Genomic DNA, 14,966 nt, shown 5'->3' with positions numbered 1-14,966 from the left:
CAGAATGGGGACTTTATCTCAGGCCTCCCCAACCCTAGTCTAACACTCTAATTACTATGCAACATACTGGCTCTCCATAATATTTTATAGCACCAGCTACAAGCCTATCAGCAAGCTCAATATGCAGTTTTCAAGCTTCAGCACATTTATTTAGTTCTCAGTCACTCTCTGACACATGGAGAAACCTCAGTTCTGTTTACTGCATTATGATTTTTAATGTTGAGTGAAAAAACTTTTTTTAAAAAAAGAATCTGTCTTAAATATGATGTCCAAGTCATGACTCCCATGGCTTATAGGACTCCTCATCATGCACCAGAGTTGTGCTTTTCATGAAAAGTTTTAATTAAGCTCAATAGATCTAATGTACACTATTAAGGGCTACTTGGACAGGTTTTTAAGTCAAAGGGCAGCGGTCTGCATAACTTCACTGACATAACAGCAATTAAATCCCCCTTCATTGCAGGCCTTGATGGCAGCTAAAATGTTTTTAGTTTGGAAATCCTTTAAAAACTAAACTTCTAAGCTTGATTTTAAATTGTAGCTCTTGATAATATACCGTTTTCTGTCCTTTGCAAATGGCTTTTGTTATTTTACGATTATTGCTGTATGATACTGTGAACCACTTTCAGTAATCACTTAATTAGAAAGGCAGAATGGAAATGTCCTAAATAAATAAAGACAAATGTTTTCACACGTGCAAATACAATGACATGATTTAAAAAAAATCCTTATATGTTCTACTGTAAGACTCTTACTAGCTCCAGGTTCTCCTGGCCTTCCATCCATGCCTGAAGGACCAGGCAATCCAGTGGCACCAACATCTCCAGAGGGCCCAGGATCTCCAGGATCTCCTTGAATACCTAAACAAGATCATCAAGAGGATGGTGTTTTAAAAATAATGTAATGTTATCATGATTTTTATTAAATCTAAAATAATTTAATATTAATTATACCTTTTATTCCAACACCTGCTGTTGTTTGAGCGCCTGGTGGACCTGGCTGCCCCCTCTTTCCAGGTTCCCCCTGTGGGAGTGATCAGATTTATTGCAATGTAACAATACAATGATATTCATACCTTACATACATAGTTGCGGAAGGAAAATAATAAAGCACAATAATGAAATATATTGGGACTAGAAATAAGGCCCTTCGTGGAAATAAATACAACAAGCTCTAGAAAGAGGCTCTGGGGGGGTGCCCAGGCCTTGGGCACTCAGTGTCAATTTTCTGTGGCAACCTCAGCAGGGTATAATGATGCAGAGTCCACTGTTTTCTCAGTGTTTTTCAGAACTGCCTTCTGAAGAACACTTGTAATTCTGAGTGATCTCCAGCCCTCCCCTGGAGATTGGCAACAGTGGTTCCCCAGTAGGAAATGACTGGTTTGGAGGGTGGAGTCTATCGCATTGTACCTTTCTGAGGTCCCACCCCTCCTCAAGCCCCACCGACTCCAGACTCCACTCCTCAAATCTCCAGAATTTTCCCAACCTAGACTTGGCAACCCTATCTCCTTCCCAGGTAACCAGGCCTCTTTTGGGGCAAGAGCTCCCCGGAGCGATGCTCTGGAAGAGAGGAGGCCAGGAGGTGGGGACATGTAGCAAGCCCCACCCCCCCACTTCCAGCAGCCCTCCTCTCAGTCTGGCTGTGAAGAGAAAGAAGAAGGAAGGTAAGTTCCGGTTCGGTTCCCCTCCCTGCCTTTTCAGGTCCAGGAAAGGCCTCCGCAACCCCCCTCCCCGCCTTTCCAGGTCCTCACTAAGAGGTAAAGGGGAAAAAAGTGTATGTGTAAAAAGTGCCTCCACAGCCTGCCTGAGAAGGAGGGGGGGGTTGCAAAGAAAAAGAATGTGTGTGAGACAGTCTCACCCAAATCAGCTGGACACTGCAGAAATTAGAGTCCTTTGCCTCTGTCTCTGCATTTGCAGTAGTGAATCAATGGCTCACATCTGAAGTACTGGAGATTGAAGCCTCTCATGTAAACAATGAAAACAGCTTCTGTCTTGGGTTAGGTGAGAGAAAGCAACTTGTCTTCAAAACAAAGGGAGGTCCTTGGGTCAAGATCAGACAACTGAACTTTGGGCTAGTTACTGATTCCTCCATTATGCTATATTGGTGCTGCATTTTCCCATTAGCAATGAAGGCACCATAACCATTTCCTCACTTGCCAGTTTTCCCTTAATTTTTTCTCCCTGCAGTTTAATGTGTGTGTGTGTGGGGGGGGAAAATGCATAAAGTGCTAACTGGAGTAGAGAAATGGCAGAAATAGTGACAAAATGACTAACCACTCCTTTCCCATTCAAAATCTCCCCCCCACACACAGAAATCAAGGATTTGCTGTTCTTAAAATTGGCCCTGTTCTTCTAAGGGATACCCACTAGAGTAGCCCTGGATCAGTAGATGTATGGGGACCTAGATGAGAGTCCAATAACACCTTAGAAATTAGCAAGTTTTTTTTTTTGGGGGGGGTTAATAAGCTTTGAAGACTTGAAGCTCCCTTCATCAGATATAGGAAACTGAATATTTACCCCAATGTGACAAATAGCATTTCCATGGAACTGTTTTTCAGGTTGAGGAAATGACTGGGTGGGAGCTTAAATTATCAGCAGGATATAATGAGAAAGAGTCCACCATTTTCTCCAGGGGAACTGATCTCTGTCATCTGGAGAATTGTTGTAATTCTGAGTGATCTCCAGCCCTCACCTGGAGATTGGCAACCATAGTTCCCCAGGAGGACAAATACGGTCTTTCTCCACAGTGGGGACCAAAGCAGCTTACATCCTCCTCCTCTCCCCCTTTTGATCTGCACAACAACCCTGTGAGGTAGGTTAGGTTGAAAGTCTGTGACTGGTCTGAAATCACCCACTCAGCTTCCACAGCAAGAGCCTACGTCTGGCAGACCCTGCTCTGAAGCGCTAATTGCTATGCCACATTGGCTGTCCTAGTTGAGAGCCAATTTGGAGTAGAGGTTAAGAGCATGGACTCTAATCTGGAAGAACCAGGTTTGATTCCCCACTCCTCCACATGCAGCTGCTGGTGCGACCTTGGGTCAGTCATAAATTCTTTCAGAGCTGTTCTCTCAAGGGCAGTTCTCAAGAGAGCTCTCTCAGCCCCACCTATCTCACAGGGTGTCTGCTGTGGGGAGGAAAAGGGAAAGGGATTGTAAGCTACTCTGAGGCTCCTTTGGGTAGTGAAGAATGGGGTATAAATCCAAGTTACCCAGAGGGCACTGCCAGGCTTTGAGTAGCCAACCTCCATGTGGAGCCTGAAGATCACCTGGTTCTGTCAGTGAAAGGTGGGGGGAGGAGTGGTATCACAAATGAACTCCAGACAATAGATCTCTCTCCCTGTGGAGAAAATAACTGCTTTGGAGGGTGGACTCTATGGTATTCTATTCAGTTGAGGCCTCTCCCCTCCCCAAACTTTGCCTTCCATAGACTCCACCACAAAGTCTCCAGGAATTTCCCAACCTGGAGCTGGCAACTCTAGTCATGATGGACACCAGTGAGTTTTCTCTCAAAGGCCAAAACTGGCCTGGAAAGGGCCTCCTCCCCCTACCTTTTACTGACAGAAACAAGCTTGCTTGCTTAGCAACAGCCAGTGAAGCAAAAGTGAGCCTAGCAGCAGGAGGAGGTGAAGCATCTTCATCAGGAGAGACAGCTGTTTTGGAAGTTTATTCTGTCATGGAATAATAGTGGCCAGGCTGGCAGTGGGTGGGTGAGAGGAGCAGACCCAGTACCCAGCCAATGGCACGTGCATACTCTTCAGTGGTGGTTGATGGCTGATGGCGTGCACAGCACAGCTAATGGGAGAGCTGGAAACTGCCAATACATTAGGCTTTTATATATATCAGATTATTTTAAAATAACTGCTCTGTGCTGGTAAGGAATAGTTTACATTCCATACAAGTTTGATATACATATTAAAAGCTTACCTTGGTGCCTGGAAAGCCAGGTTGCCCAGGAAACCCAGAAATTCCCAATTCACCCTGAAAAAATATTTTTAATATGTTATGTGTTATATGTCTCTCTGTCCCTATACAAGTGAATGCTTATTTTAAAAAACAAGCAGGCAGATGATGCACGCTGTGCTACAGCTGGTATATTTTATTATTTTTTTATTTGTTGTGATCCTCTTAGATTATTTTAGCATGCAAATTAGTTCCACTGACATTAATTACACTCATTCTTCAAAATGTCACTCCCTAATTTAATGGACATTATACTAGAAAAGATAAAATAATAAAAAGAAGGGAAATCTTTTAATCAGGAACTGTACATATGCTTCTATTAGAGTCCTATCTGACAAGATTTGCCAGTTCAGAGCCAGTTTATAATCATAATGTAGCTTCTCAGACAACCTACATTATTCATTTAATAAATGAATATGCAATCAAATATCCTGGTTTCTCACTATCAGAAGTATAAATGATAATGGTAAAAAGACAAAAAGAACTCATCAGCAGTGACAGTAACTTATATAACAATGGAAGATATTTGATATTTATACTACCAACATAGTATCTATATAATATATATTCCCAAATTTGTTTCAGCAATTAATCACAAGTAACATCATGTTTTTGTATTCTACCTTGTTTCCTGGAAAACCTGGAGATCCATAAGAACCAGGAGTCCCCTACAGTAAAAATAAAAGATAGAGAATCACACAAAACATCAGTTATTTACAATACACTGAATATATAAACACACTGGAAGTAAATTACATTTAAATCATTGGAATGCACCTACACATAAGACCCTGATATAAATAAAGCTAGTCATAATTAAATGGATTTACAGGTTAGTCCTTAGAACTCCAGTACCTATGCATCAGTGAAGCTAGTCAGTATCCTACACTCAGCAGAGAAAACATATTTTTTTAAAAAATAAAAACTTTGAGGAATTGAGAGCATAACATTGGCAATGGGGTACACAGCAACACTGCCAACATCTACTAATCATGGTGCAACATGCTGATGATACCCTCATCAGCCAGACAAAGCAACCAAACAATACAGAGTGATACCAGCCTGCCTCCTTGACATCATCCTGACCCACCTACTCATGGAACAGAACAGGAACAAAGGAAACAGGAGTGGCATGGCACATTGCCAAGTTACACGGGCATAGGGACTTAGTGGCCATCTCAAGCAGTTTCTAGAACAGCCTGAATGGTAAACAGGGATGACAATCTTTGGTTAGCACGGAGTCATTATGTACCAGTACATACCACAGATTTCAACAGGTTTTACTTTAACTAATTGTTTCTGTCCTTTGCTACTCTTGCAGACGGCTGAAGTATTCTAAAATTTGCATAGCTGAAACACATAACTTTTAAAAACACCATACATTTTAAAGTAGTTGATAAAGGTAAGGTAAAGGTTTCCCTTGCTCAAAAGCCAGATGAATCCGACTCTAGGGTTGCGGTGCTCATCTCCGTTTCCAAGCTGAAGAGCCAGCGCTGTCCGAAGACGTATCCATGGTCATGTGGCCAGCATGACTAAACACCAAGGCACGTGGAACGTTGTTACCTTCCCACCGAAGTGGTACCTATTTATCTACTTGCAATTTCTTGCTTTCAAACTGCTAGGTTGGCAGGAGCTGGGGCCAGAGACGGGAGCTCACTCCGTCATGCGGCACTCGGGTCTCGAACTGCTGAACTACTGACCTTCTGGCCTGCAGTTCAGCGCCTTAACCACTGAGCCACTGCTCAGTTGATAAGACTACACAAAAATGGCTTTGAGGGCCAGAACATCCTTTATATACACAAGTTAGTTATTCCAAGCAGGGGTCATTTCGTAGAAAAAGAGCTAGGGGAACTCATTAGCATAACTCATTAGCATATGCCACACCCCCTGACATCAGGGGCCCGGTGGTGGACCTGCAAGGCCAGTGGGAGTGCGAGGAAGCCCCGCCAAGGCCCTCCCTGGCCCCAGGCAGGCAGGGGTGGGGAGAGGCGGGGAGGAAGAAACTTACCCTCCCTCTTCTCCTGCCTAAATGAGGGCTGGAAGCAGGGCGGCCGGAAGCAGGGGGCGGGGCTTTGTCATGTGCCCCGCCCCCCTGCACCTCACCCGGGGGAACTGCGTTCCCCCCCGAAATGACCTCTGATTCCAAGGATGTTAAAAAGTACATATCAGGTCCATATGCACAGTGATCGTTTGACTTCAGTTTCTTGAACAGCACCTCCCCATCCCCTCCCCCAAATGCATGGTAAATCTTATTTGAATCCCAGGGAAATGTCAGAAGCAATTAGATTATAGCATTAAGGTCACCTATTTAAAGAAAGTCAAAAGTCCCACCAGGCATGCTTAGGGCAGATGTGTGACAATAATGCTTAAAATCAGATAGGAAATTAAATAATATAAAATATAATAGAAAGATAATATGCAAAGTGCTGAAGGTTGAAGCCATGATTGCCTTATACTCCATCTTCTTCTTTTTTTGTTCAAAAAGATTTTTTTTTTCTATTTGGTCACATATTTTTCATCTATTTATCCAACAGTTACAAAAAACCCATTTCCCCCCCTTCCCCCAAAAAGGCTTCCCGCAATGCGTCTCCCTCATGTCATACATAGTCAGTAAAATCAAGATAACATCACATACTTAATATTGTTCTAGACACAGTAAATTATGTTTCACGTCCCAGTTTTTTTCTAAATATGATTTAAAGTCACTCCATTCTTCAAAAAATTTCTGGTCTTCTTCGTTGTTCAACTTTTTCATTATTTTGTCCATTTCGGCCATGAACAGAACTTTTCGTATCCACTCTTCCAAATCTGGTATTTTTTCCTGTTTCCAATATTGGGCATATACCATCCTAACTGTGGTTATCAAATACCAGAACAATGTCTTTTTTGTTACATTCAATTCTTCCATTTTCAAACCTAAGAGCAGAATTTCTGGTGCTTTCCTAAAAGAACATTTTAGAATCTTTTGCATTTCATTGTGGACCTTTGTCCAAAAATCCACAGCTTTGTCACATGTCCACCACATATGGTAAAATGAGCCCTCATGTTTTTTACATTTCCAGCATTTACTAGACAAGTTCTCATATTTGCAATTTTCTTAGGTGTCATGTACCATCTATATATCATTTTGTAACAATTTTCTTTTACATTGGTACACACAGATAATTTCATAGAATTTTTCCACAAATACTCCCATGTATCTATAGTTATTTCCTTATTCATATTAACGGCCCATTTTATCATTTGTTCTTTTACAGATTCATCTTCCGTAAACCATTTCAACAATATTTTATACATATTAGAAACCATTTTTCTCCCTCCACCTTCCCAAACAGTTTCTATTTCGTTTTTATCTTCTCTAAAACCATAGTTTTTCTTATCCATTTTAAAAATATCATATAATTGCATATATTTTAGCCATCCATAATTATATTGAATTTCATTCTGCCCTTTCATTACCCATTATGTTCCTTGTTTTGTTATTAAGTCTCTATAAGGCAACCATTCCTCGCCTTGCTGTCTTGAATATGGTGTCCAAACTTCTGCTGGTACAATCCATAATGGTCTTGCATCTCGAAAATATTTTCTATATCTTGTCCATGTCAAAAATAAAGCATGTCTTACCAGATGACGTTTAAAAAAGCTATCCATTTTTGTCTTCTCGTACCATAAATATGCATGCCAACCAAACCTGCAATCATGGCCTTCCAGTGCCAGCAGTTTTTTATTGTCCAATTTCACCCAATGTTCCATCCATGTTAAGCAAACTGCTTCATAGTACAATCTTAGGTTTGGTAGCTGCAGTCCTCCTCTTTCTTTAGCGTCACAGAGAATTTTCATTTTAATTCTGGGCTTTTTTCCTGCCCAAACAAATTTCGAGATCTCCTGTTGCCATTTGGTTAAAATATCAGTCTTGTACAATACTGGGATGGTTTGAAATAAAAACATCAATCTTGGTAACACATTCATTTTAACCACGGATATCCTCCCCATAAGGGATAGGTTCATGTTATCCCATTTCTTAAAATCCTGTGTTAACTTGTTCCAAAGTTTTTCATAGTTGTTTTTATACAAGTCCATATTTTTTGGTGTTAACTCAATTCCCAGATATGTTGTCTTCTTTACCACCTCACAGTGTACCAATTCTTGTACTTCTTCTTGCCTCTTTTTTGTCATATTTTTACATAACAGTTTAGTCTTATTTCTATTTACATAAAAACCTGCCAATTCACCAAAGTCGGTTATTTTTTGAAATAAGAGCGGTAATTCTTGACAAGGATTTTCCACTATAAACATTACATCGTCCGCAAACGCTCTATACTTAAATGTATAACCCTTGCATCTCAATCCTGTAATCTCTCCATCCTCTTGTATCTTACGTAATAATACCTCCAACGCCCAGATAAACAATAGAGGAGAAAGTGGGCAACCTTGTCTTGTTCCTTTTTGTACTCTGAAGTGATCTGTTAATTCCTTATTTACATTCAATTTTGCTTTTTGGTCTGAATAGATCGCTTCAATTATATTTTTAAAGTCTTGCCCCACTTCAATTTTATCCATCAATTGAAACATAAAATCCCAATTTAAATTGTCAAACGCTTTTTCAGCATCCACAAACAAAAATACTACTTCTTTCTCTGGGTGTTTTTCATAATACTCAATTGCATCCATTACCGTTCTTACATTATCTCTTATTTGTCTTCTTGGTAAAAAAAACCCGCTTGTTCTTCAGAGATCACTGCTTGTAAATAGTTTTTCACCCTTTCTGCTATAACTTTGGCGAAGATCTTATAGTTATTGTTTAAAAGCGAAATCGGTCTGTAATTCTTAACGTTCGTTAGGTCTTGTCCTTCTTTCGGTATCAATGAAATAATCACTTCTTTCCATGTATCAGGCACTGTCTTGTTTTCTCTTATTTCGTTTGATAGGGTCACCAGGGCCGGGGTTATTTCTTCTTTTAACTTTTTGTAAAATTTTGCTGTAAAACCATCCGGCCCTGGTGCTTTTCCCAATTTAGTTTCTTCTATTGCCTTAAACACTTCTTCTTTTTGGATTTGACCATTCAATAGTTCTTTGAATTCGCTTTGTATTTTTGGCAGTGTCGTGTTGTCTAGATAGTCCTTTATTTTTTCAAGATCAGCTTTCTTGCCTTGAAATAATTTTGCATAATACTTGAAGAAACTTCTTTTTATGCCTATAGGGTCCACGAATTCTTTCCCTTCTTCCACTATCTTTGAAATAACTCTTCTTTCTTTTCTTGTTTTCAATTGCCAAGCCAGATATTTCCCGGGTTTGTTCGCTCCTTCAAAAGATTTTTGTTGGAGTTTTTTTAAGTTCCAATACATTTCTTGGTTCAATGTAACATTTAATTGTTCTCTCAGGAGCTGTAGTTCTTTTATAATCGTCTTTTTCCCCGGTCTTTTCTTTAATTCTGCTTCTTTTTGTGTAATCTTCTCTAGAACTGCTGCTTGTTTCTTAAATTTCTCCTTCTTTTGCCTCGTGTTTTGTGAGATGAGAAGTCCTCTCATCACCGCCTTGTAGGCATCCCACACCACATGGATAGGAGTCTCTTTGTTCAGATTTTGCTGGAAAAATTGTTTTGTTTCTTCCTTTAATAACTCCACCATTTCTTTCCTGTCCAACAAATCTTCATTTATTCTCCATAAGTATTGTTTATTAGGCTGTTTCATACTCCATATCAGTGGACTGTGGTCTGAAATAACTTTGGGCAAAATTTCAATTTTACGAGTGTTAATTGCTAATTCCCCTGACATCCATATCATATCAATCCTAGAGAAGGAATTATGTCTATTGGGAAAAAAAGTAAAATCCTTTGTAGTTGAATTCCATTTTCGCCATACATCTTCCAATTTCTCTTGTTCTATTAACTCGAAAAAAGTCTTTGGCAATTTGCCACTATGTCCGTGTCCCTTTTGCGGTTGTCTATCCAAAACTTCAACTGTCCCATTGTAGTCTCCAGCCATAATTACTTGTTCATAGGTTTGCTGCTGCAGTTGCTTTGCCAAGTCATTAAAGAAAATTTCTTTTGCTCCATTGGGTGCATATATATTTACTATTAAGATTTTTTTCTGTTGTTCTAAAATCTCCACCCCTACATATCTTCCTTCAGAATCCTTAAAAATTTATTTCGGTTGTAAAGATGCCTTGACATAAGTCACCACTCCTTTTTTCTTATTTACAGCCAGAGAGTGAAATTCTTCTCCAAAAGATTTGTTTATTACAAGATTTTCATTTTGTCTTTTGATATGAGTTTCTTGCAAGCATATCACGTTGCATTTTTGTTTTTGTATCCAACATTTGACTCTGTTTCTCTTATTTGGTGAATTTAGTCCATTAACATTCCATGACAATAGTTTAACTTCCATTGTGCTGTTTTTTTTTTACATTTCGCCAAAGTCATCTAAATTGTCCCCTTTGAATCTATACATGTCCTCTGTCGACCTGATCATCACCCTTCCTCCTTTGTAGTTAAAAGACAGTCCTTGTGGGATCTCCCATCGAAACCTGATATTCATGGTCTTCAGTTTGTCTGCCAGTGCTTTGTATCTCCTCCTGTCTTGCAAAATTGCTCTCGGGAGTTCCCTCATGATCATAACTCTATTACCTTCTATGGTCAACTGGTTGGTGAATTGTTTTTTAAAAATGTCTTCAGTGGTTTTTCTTGTCAAAAATTGCACAATGACATCTCTTGGTAGATTCTTTTTTTTCTGCGATTCTAGAATTCACTCTGTAGATCAAATCAAATTCTCTGTCCAAATCCCCATCATCTTCATCCAAATATGCTGTTATTGCCTTCATCATTGTCTCTCTAATGTTCTCATCTTCTTTCTCGGCTATTCCCCTGAATCTCAGATGGGTTTGCATTCTTCTGAATTCTGTCATTGTTTCAGATCTTCTAAATTGCTGTGCCAAGGAATCATGTTTCTTATCTGCTTTCTTGATTTTTCTCTTCAACCTCTGATACTTTGGTTGCCATATCTTGTATGACCTTGTTGGCTCCTTCCACTTCTTGTTTAATAGATGTTATTTCTGTCTTTACAAGTTCTTTAATTGCGGTAATGTTTTTTTCTTGGGCCTCTTCAAGTTGTTTTAGATGTATTTGCATTTGCTTTTCCATTTGTTTCTCTAGATGTTCTTCTATCTTGGTTCCCATTGCCTGAATCGCATCCGTCATCCTTTTTTCCATAGCTTCCATTGCAGCCTGTATCTCCTTCTTCTCCTTTGCTGACATTTTGGGTGTAGAAGTTGAGGCTACTCTGGGTCTGGCTGATGCGGCTTCAGACGCTTCTGAGCCTGTTCTTCCTCTTCTGGTCTCCGTTTTGGCAAATTAGGCTGTTTCACTTTAAAAGCTCTTTTTGATCATAAAGTCCAAAGCCTTATATGCGAACAGGCTGTTCTCCTTCTTTTCGCTAAAGTCAGATAGTTTTGAAACCTTTAAAAAAGCAATTTAGTTTCAGGTCCTCCTAAAAATGTCGGGCGCAACTTCTCTGTGGTTTTCTAGGTAGAGTAGGTCGGTTTTGTTGTTCCGGGTCCCGTCTGTGCGCTTACGCTTACATCCGGTTCCCCTCTAGTCTTCTTCCGACTTCTTCCGGCTAAACCGGTCCTCTCTAGGAGTTATACTCACTGTCTGTCGTCGGAAGGAAAATGCTGGTACACTGACCCCTTTCTTCCCGCGATACTCCTCGTCAGTTTCACTTTTCGGTTGCGCGCTTATCTCCAACCAGCCGCAGGAATGTTCAACAATAGCGTTTTTGCTGTTAAAGGTAAAGGTAAAGGTTCCCTTGCTCGAAAGCCAGTCGAGTCCGACTCTAGGGTTGTGGTGCTCATCTCCATTTCCAAGCCGAAGAGCCGGCGCTGTCCAAAGACGTTTCCGTGGTCATGTCGCCGGCATGACTGAACACCAAGGCACATGGAATGCTGTTACCTTCCCCCCAAAGTGGTACCTGTTTATCTACTTGCAATGTCTTGCTTTCGAACTGCTAGGTTGGCAGGAGCTGGAACTAGAGACGGGAGCTCACTGCGTCATGTGGCACACTTGGGTCTCGAACTGCTAAACTACCGACCTTCCACAGCCTGCAGTGCAGCGTCTTAACCCCTTGAGCCACCGCCTGTTAAAGCCTGTTAAAATGTCGTAATCATTGAAGTCCCACTAGTATTAATAAGTAACTTGGCCATGCCTTATGTCCCCTGAATTTCAGCCTCTCAGCCCTGTAATGTGCATTTTTAAAATTATTATTATTATTATTACAGAAAGTTAGAGATATATTAAATTCCCGGTATGCTGGTTTCTAGGCTACAGGGGAGGAAGTCTGGAATTTCGTACTTCATCTGAATTGTGCAGCTTAGCGCTTTTGGAGATGGGTAGGGACCGAGCTAAGTTAGAAATAAGACAGAGGCTCAAGGATACCGAACGTCAATTAGATCTACAGGTGTCCCCAACATTTATAGCGCCAATTAGAATTAAATACATCGTTGCGCAGGCCCCATATCTTAACGTTTTGGAGTCCCGTAAACTTAGGAGGGCATATACTCTGGCCAGATGCTCGGCCTTACCCTCTGCAGTTCTTGAGGGTAAATTTAAAAAAATACCCCGAACAGAGAGGCTATGCTTGTGTGCGTTGGGGGAGATTGAATCCCAGGAACATGTGTTCCTAAGATTCCCGTTATTTAAAGAGGTTCGTACTAAACTTATTGATCCCCTTCTGGCAGGCACTTCGGATCAGGACAAGGTGGAGAACTTGTTTCTTAACCTTGAACACACAGCGCTCCATCAGATCGCGAAATTTTGTTCCTTGGTGGTAGAAGCGCATCAGCATGATGGTTGGCACTCGGGTTAGGACTGATGATTTTAACTCATACCGTTCCCTTTGGTAATATGTTTTATTCTTTTATACTATACTGTGTTTTATGGCAGCGTACTTTTAGTTTGGTTCTAAGGAACGTAACGTTTATAATGTTAGCTCTTTTTACCTCGCTGAATTTTGGAAATTTTATTATTTGGCCATTGTAATTCATTTTTTCTGGTTTTATATTGCTAGCTAATCGCTGTTACAATAAAATTCATTCAAATTCATTCATTCATTCATTCATTCATAATATGCAAAGTATTAAAATATGAAATTTAATACAGTCAAAGAGACTGGACAGTGGGTTACATCCTATGACTCTTCTCTACTACTAGTAGCACCTTCCTCAGGTCTCAAATGATTCCTTCAAAACAAGAGGCTTTTTTGCTAGAGAAAGGTAGAAGAGCCAGATATGTTTGGAAAATGAATTGGTTTCTTCTGAAACATCCTTACCTGTATTCCAGGAAAGCCAATAGTCCCCTTTTCCCCCTTCTTTCCATTTCCAAGTTCACCCTGTTATCATTCAAATCACAGCATTTAGCTCGAATAAAGAGATAAACCCTTTAGCAGTGAGCCACAGATGTGGCATACGGTATCCTTGTACTCATATTGATATTCTGGCAGATTCTCTCTTAGAAGATACATCCACTGCTTCTTAAACCTCTCAAGTTTAAAAAGTAGTTTGGGGATCCATTGTAACAGCTCTTTAAATAGAAACTACTACCCATGTAGGCATAGTATTTGTTCCCATCTAAAGAGTCCTCTTGACAGATTCCCCAGTGTAAAGGCTCTCAGATCACAGGCATAGTCTGTGACTGATGCATAATCAGAAAATTTTATTAAACTATACAAGTGATTTCTTCCCAAAAATCAGAAAAAGAAGAAACTATAGCCATATACACATTTATTAGTAAGATGGATCTCTGCTGACATAAATTGTTCTGTAACTGTATAAGAAATAAACCCTAAAAAAGAGAAAATACACTTTTTAGCCAGGAAAACTACTTGTCAGCATTTTGGTAAGTCATGAGATAAAAGACCTAAGCAGTCAGAACTGAAATACCTAATTAAGCATGCAGAACTAAATCACTGATACTTACTTGGGGGCCAGGCAATCCTTTGGAGCCAATCAATCCAGGCATTCCTTTTATACCCTAAATATTAAAATATTTCATTAAACCGTCTTGTTTCTCCATAGTTGATACACAGCTTCTTACAGGTAATTTCATTTTGGAGAGAGTAACAATCAAAGGCACCCTTGCCATTTATAACACTTTTTCTGCAAAATTATATTGTATTACTGTTATGTCTGCAGTTGTACCAAGTAATGTACCATGACATCTCCTTTGAATACAGAGGTTCCACGGTGTGGAGGTGATACACAGCTTAGCAGGATGAACATTCCACTTTTGCTTTGCACAAGCTGTGTTAGGGTAATTAAAGCATATCCCAGTTACCTAGATGAAAATAATTTAAACTTCCAAATAAATCCATGGAGACTTCCAAGTAAATTGGACATTAATTGCCATACAACAAATGTTACCATTACTAACAGATGCTATGATTTGTATACCTTTTCTCCCTTTAGCAGATGAGAACTTGGAGGTCCAACCAATAATGGCTGTCCGGGAGAGCCAGGAGGCCCCACATCGCCCTATAAAATCCAGATAAACATGAAACTGAGTAAATAGGCCCATGAACTTAGTTGCAGGGTTATAATTCTATACCTGAAGAACCTTCAACTAATATCTACTAACTCTTTCTTATGCTACCATCTCATCAATTCTTCTTCACATATTAGCATGTGCCAGATAGTGCTGATTTATCTATCTCTCACAGGGTCACTGCTATGAGGAACCTTCTAAACTACTTTGGGTCCTCATTGGGTAGAAATATGGGGAATAGATATCTAAACAAACTGAGGTTTTCACTTCTTCTTGAAGACAAATAGCAGTAAACAAGACGGGGACCCGCGATACTCGCTGGGGGGGAGGAGAGCTCCGTCTCCTCCATCCCCCCCTCGATCTCCCCGAGGAGGCGGCGGCGAGGCCGGTGTCCCCCCCGCCCGCCGGGCCCCCCGGCCTGCCTGCCGGCTCCGGGGAGGAGGCAGAGGTGGCAGCGAGGCCCGGCTTCTCCCCCCC

The 14,966-nt window shown here is 40.4% G+C and overlaps 1 protein-coding gene across 1 annotated transcript in view; it reads right to left on the bottom strand.

Moving 5' to 3' along the window:
* Nucleotides 1–14,966, bottom strand: part of COL4A4 (collagen, type IV, alpha 4) — a 103,391-nt gene that overhangs the window by 59,099 nt on the left and 29,326 nt on the right. The window contains exons 10-16 of the mRNA XM_015417825.1: nucleotides 14,399–14,479; nucleotides 13,926–13,979; nucleotides 13,279–13,338; nucleotides 4,582–4,626; nucleotides 3,923–3,976; nucleotides 954–1,023; nucleotides 756–860 (exon numbers count right to left, since the gene is read on the bottom strand). Coding sequence (XP_015273311.1) covers nucleotides 756–860; nucleotides 954–1,023; nucleotides 3,923–3,976; nucleotides 4,582–4,626; nucleotides 13,279–13,338; nucleotides 13,926–13,979; nucleotides 14,399–14,479 — 469 coding nt within the window. The remainder of the gene's footprint in view (nucleotides 1–755; nucleotides 861–953; nucleotides 1,024–3,922; nucleotides 3,977–4,581; nucleotides 4,627–13,278; nucleotides 13,339–13,925; nucleotides 13,980–14,398; nucleotides 14,480–14,966) is intronic.

This window comes from Gekko japonicus, unplaced genomic scaffold, assembly GCF_001447785.1.
Source record: "Gekko japonicus isolate JY-2015 unplaced genomic scaffold, Gekko_japonicus_V1.1 scaffold302, whole genome shotgun sequence".
Classification (NCBI taxonomy): domain Eukaryota; kingdom Metazoa; phylum Chordata; class Lepidosauria; order Squamata; family Gekkonidae; genus Gekko; species Gekko japonicus.
This window is presented reverse-complemented; position numbering and strand designations above follow the sequence as displayed.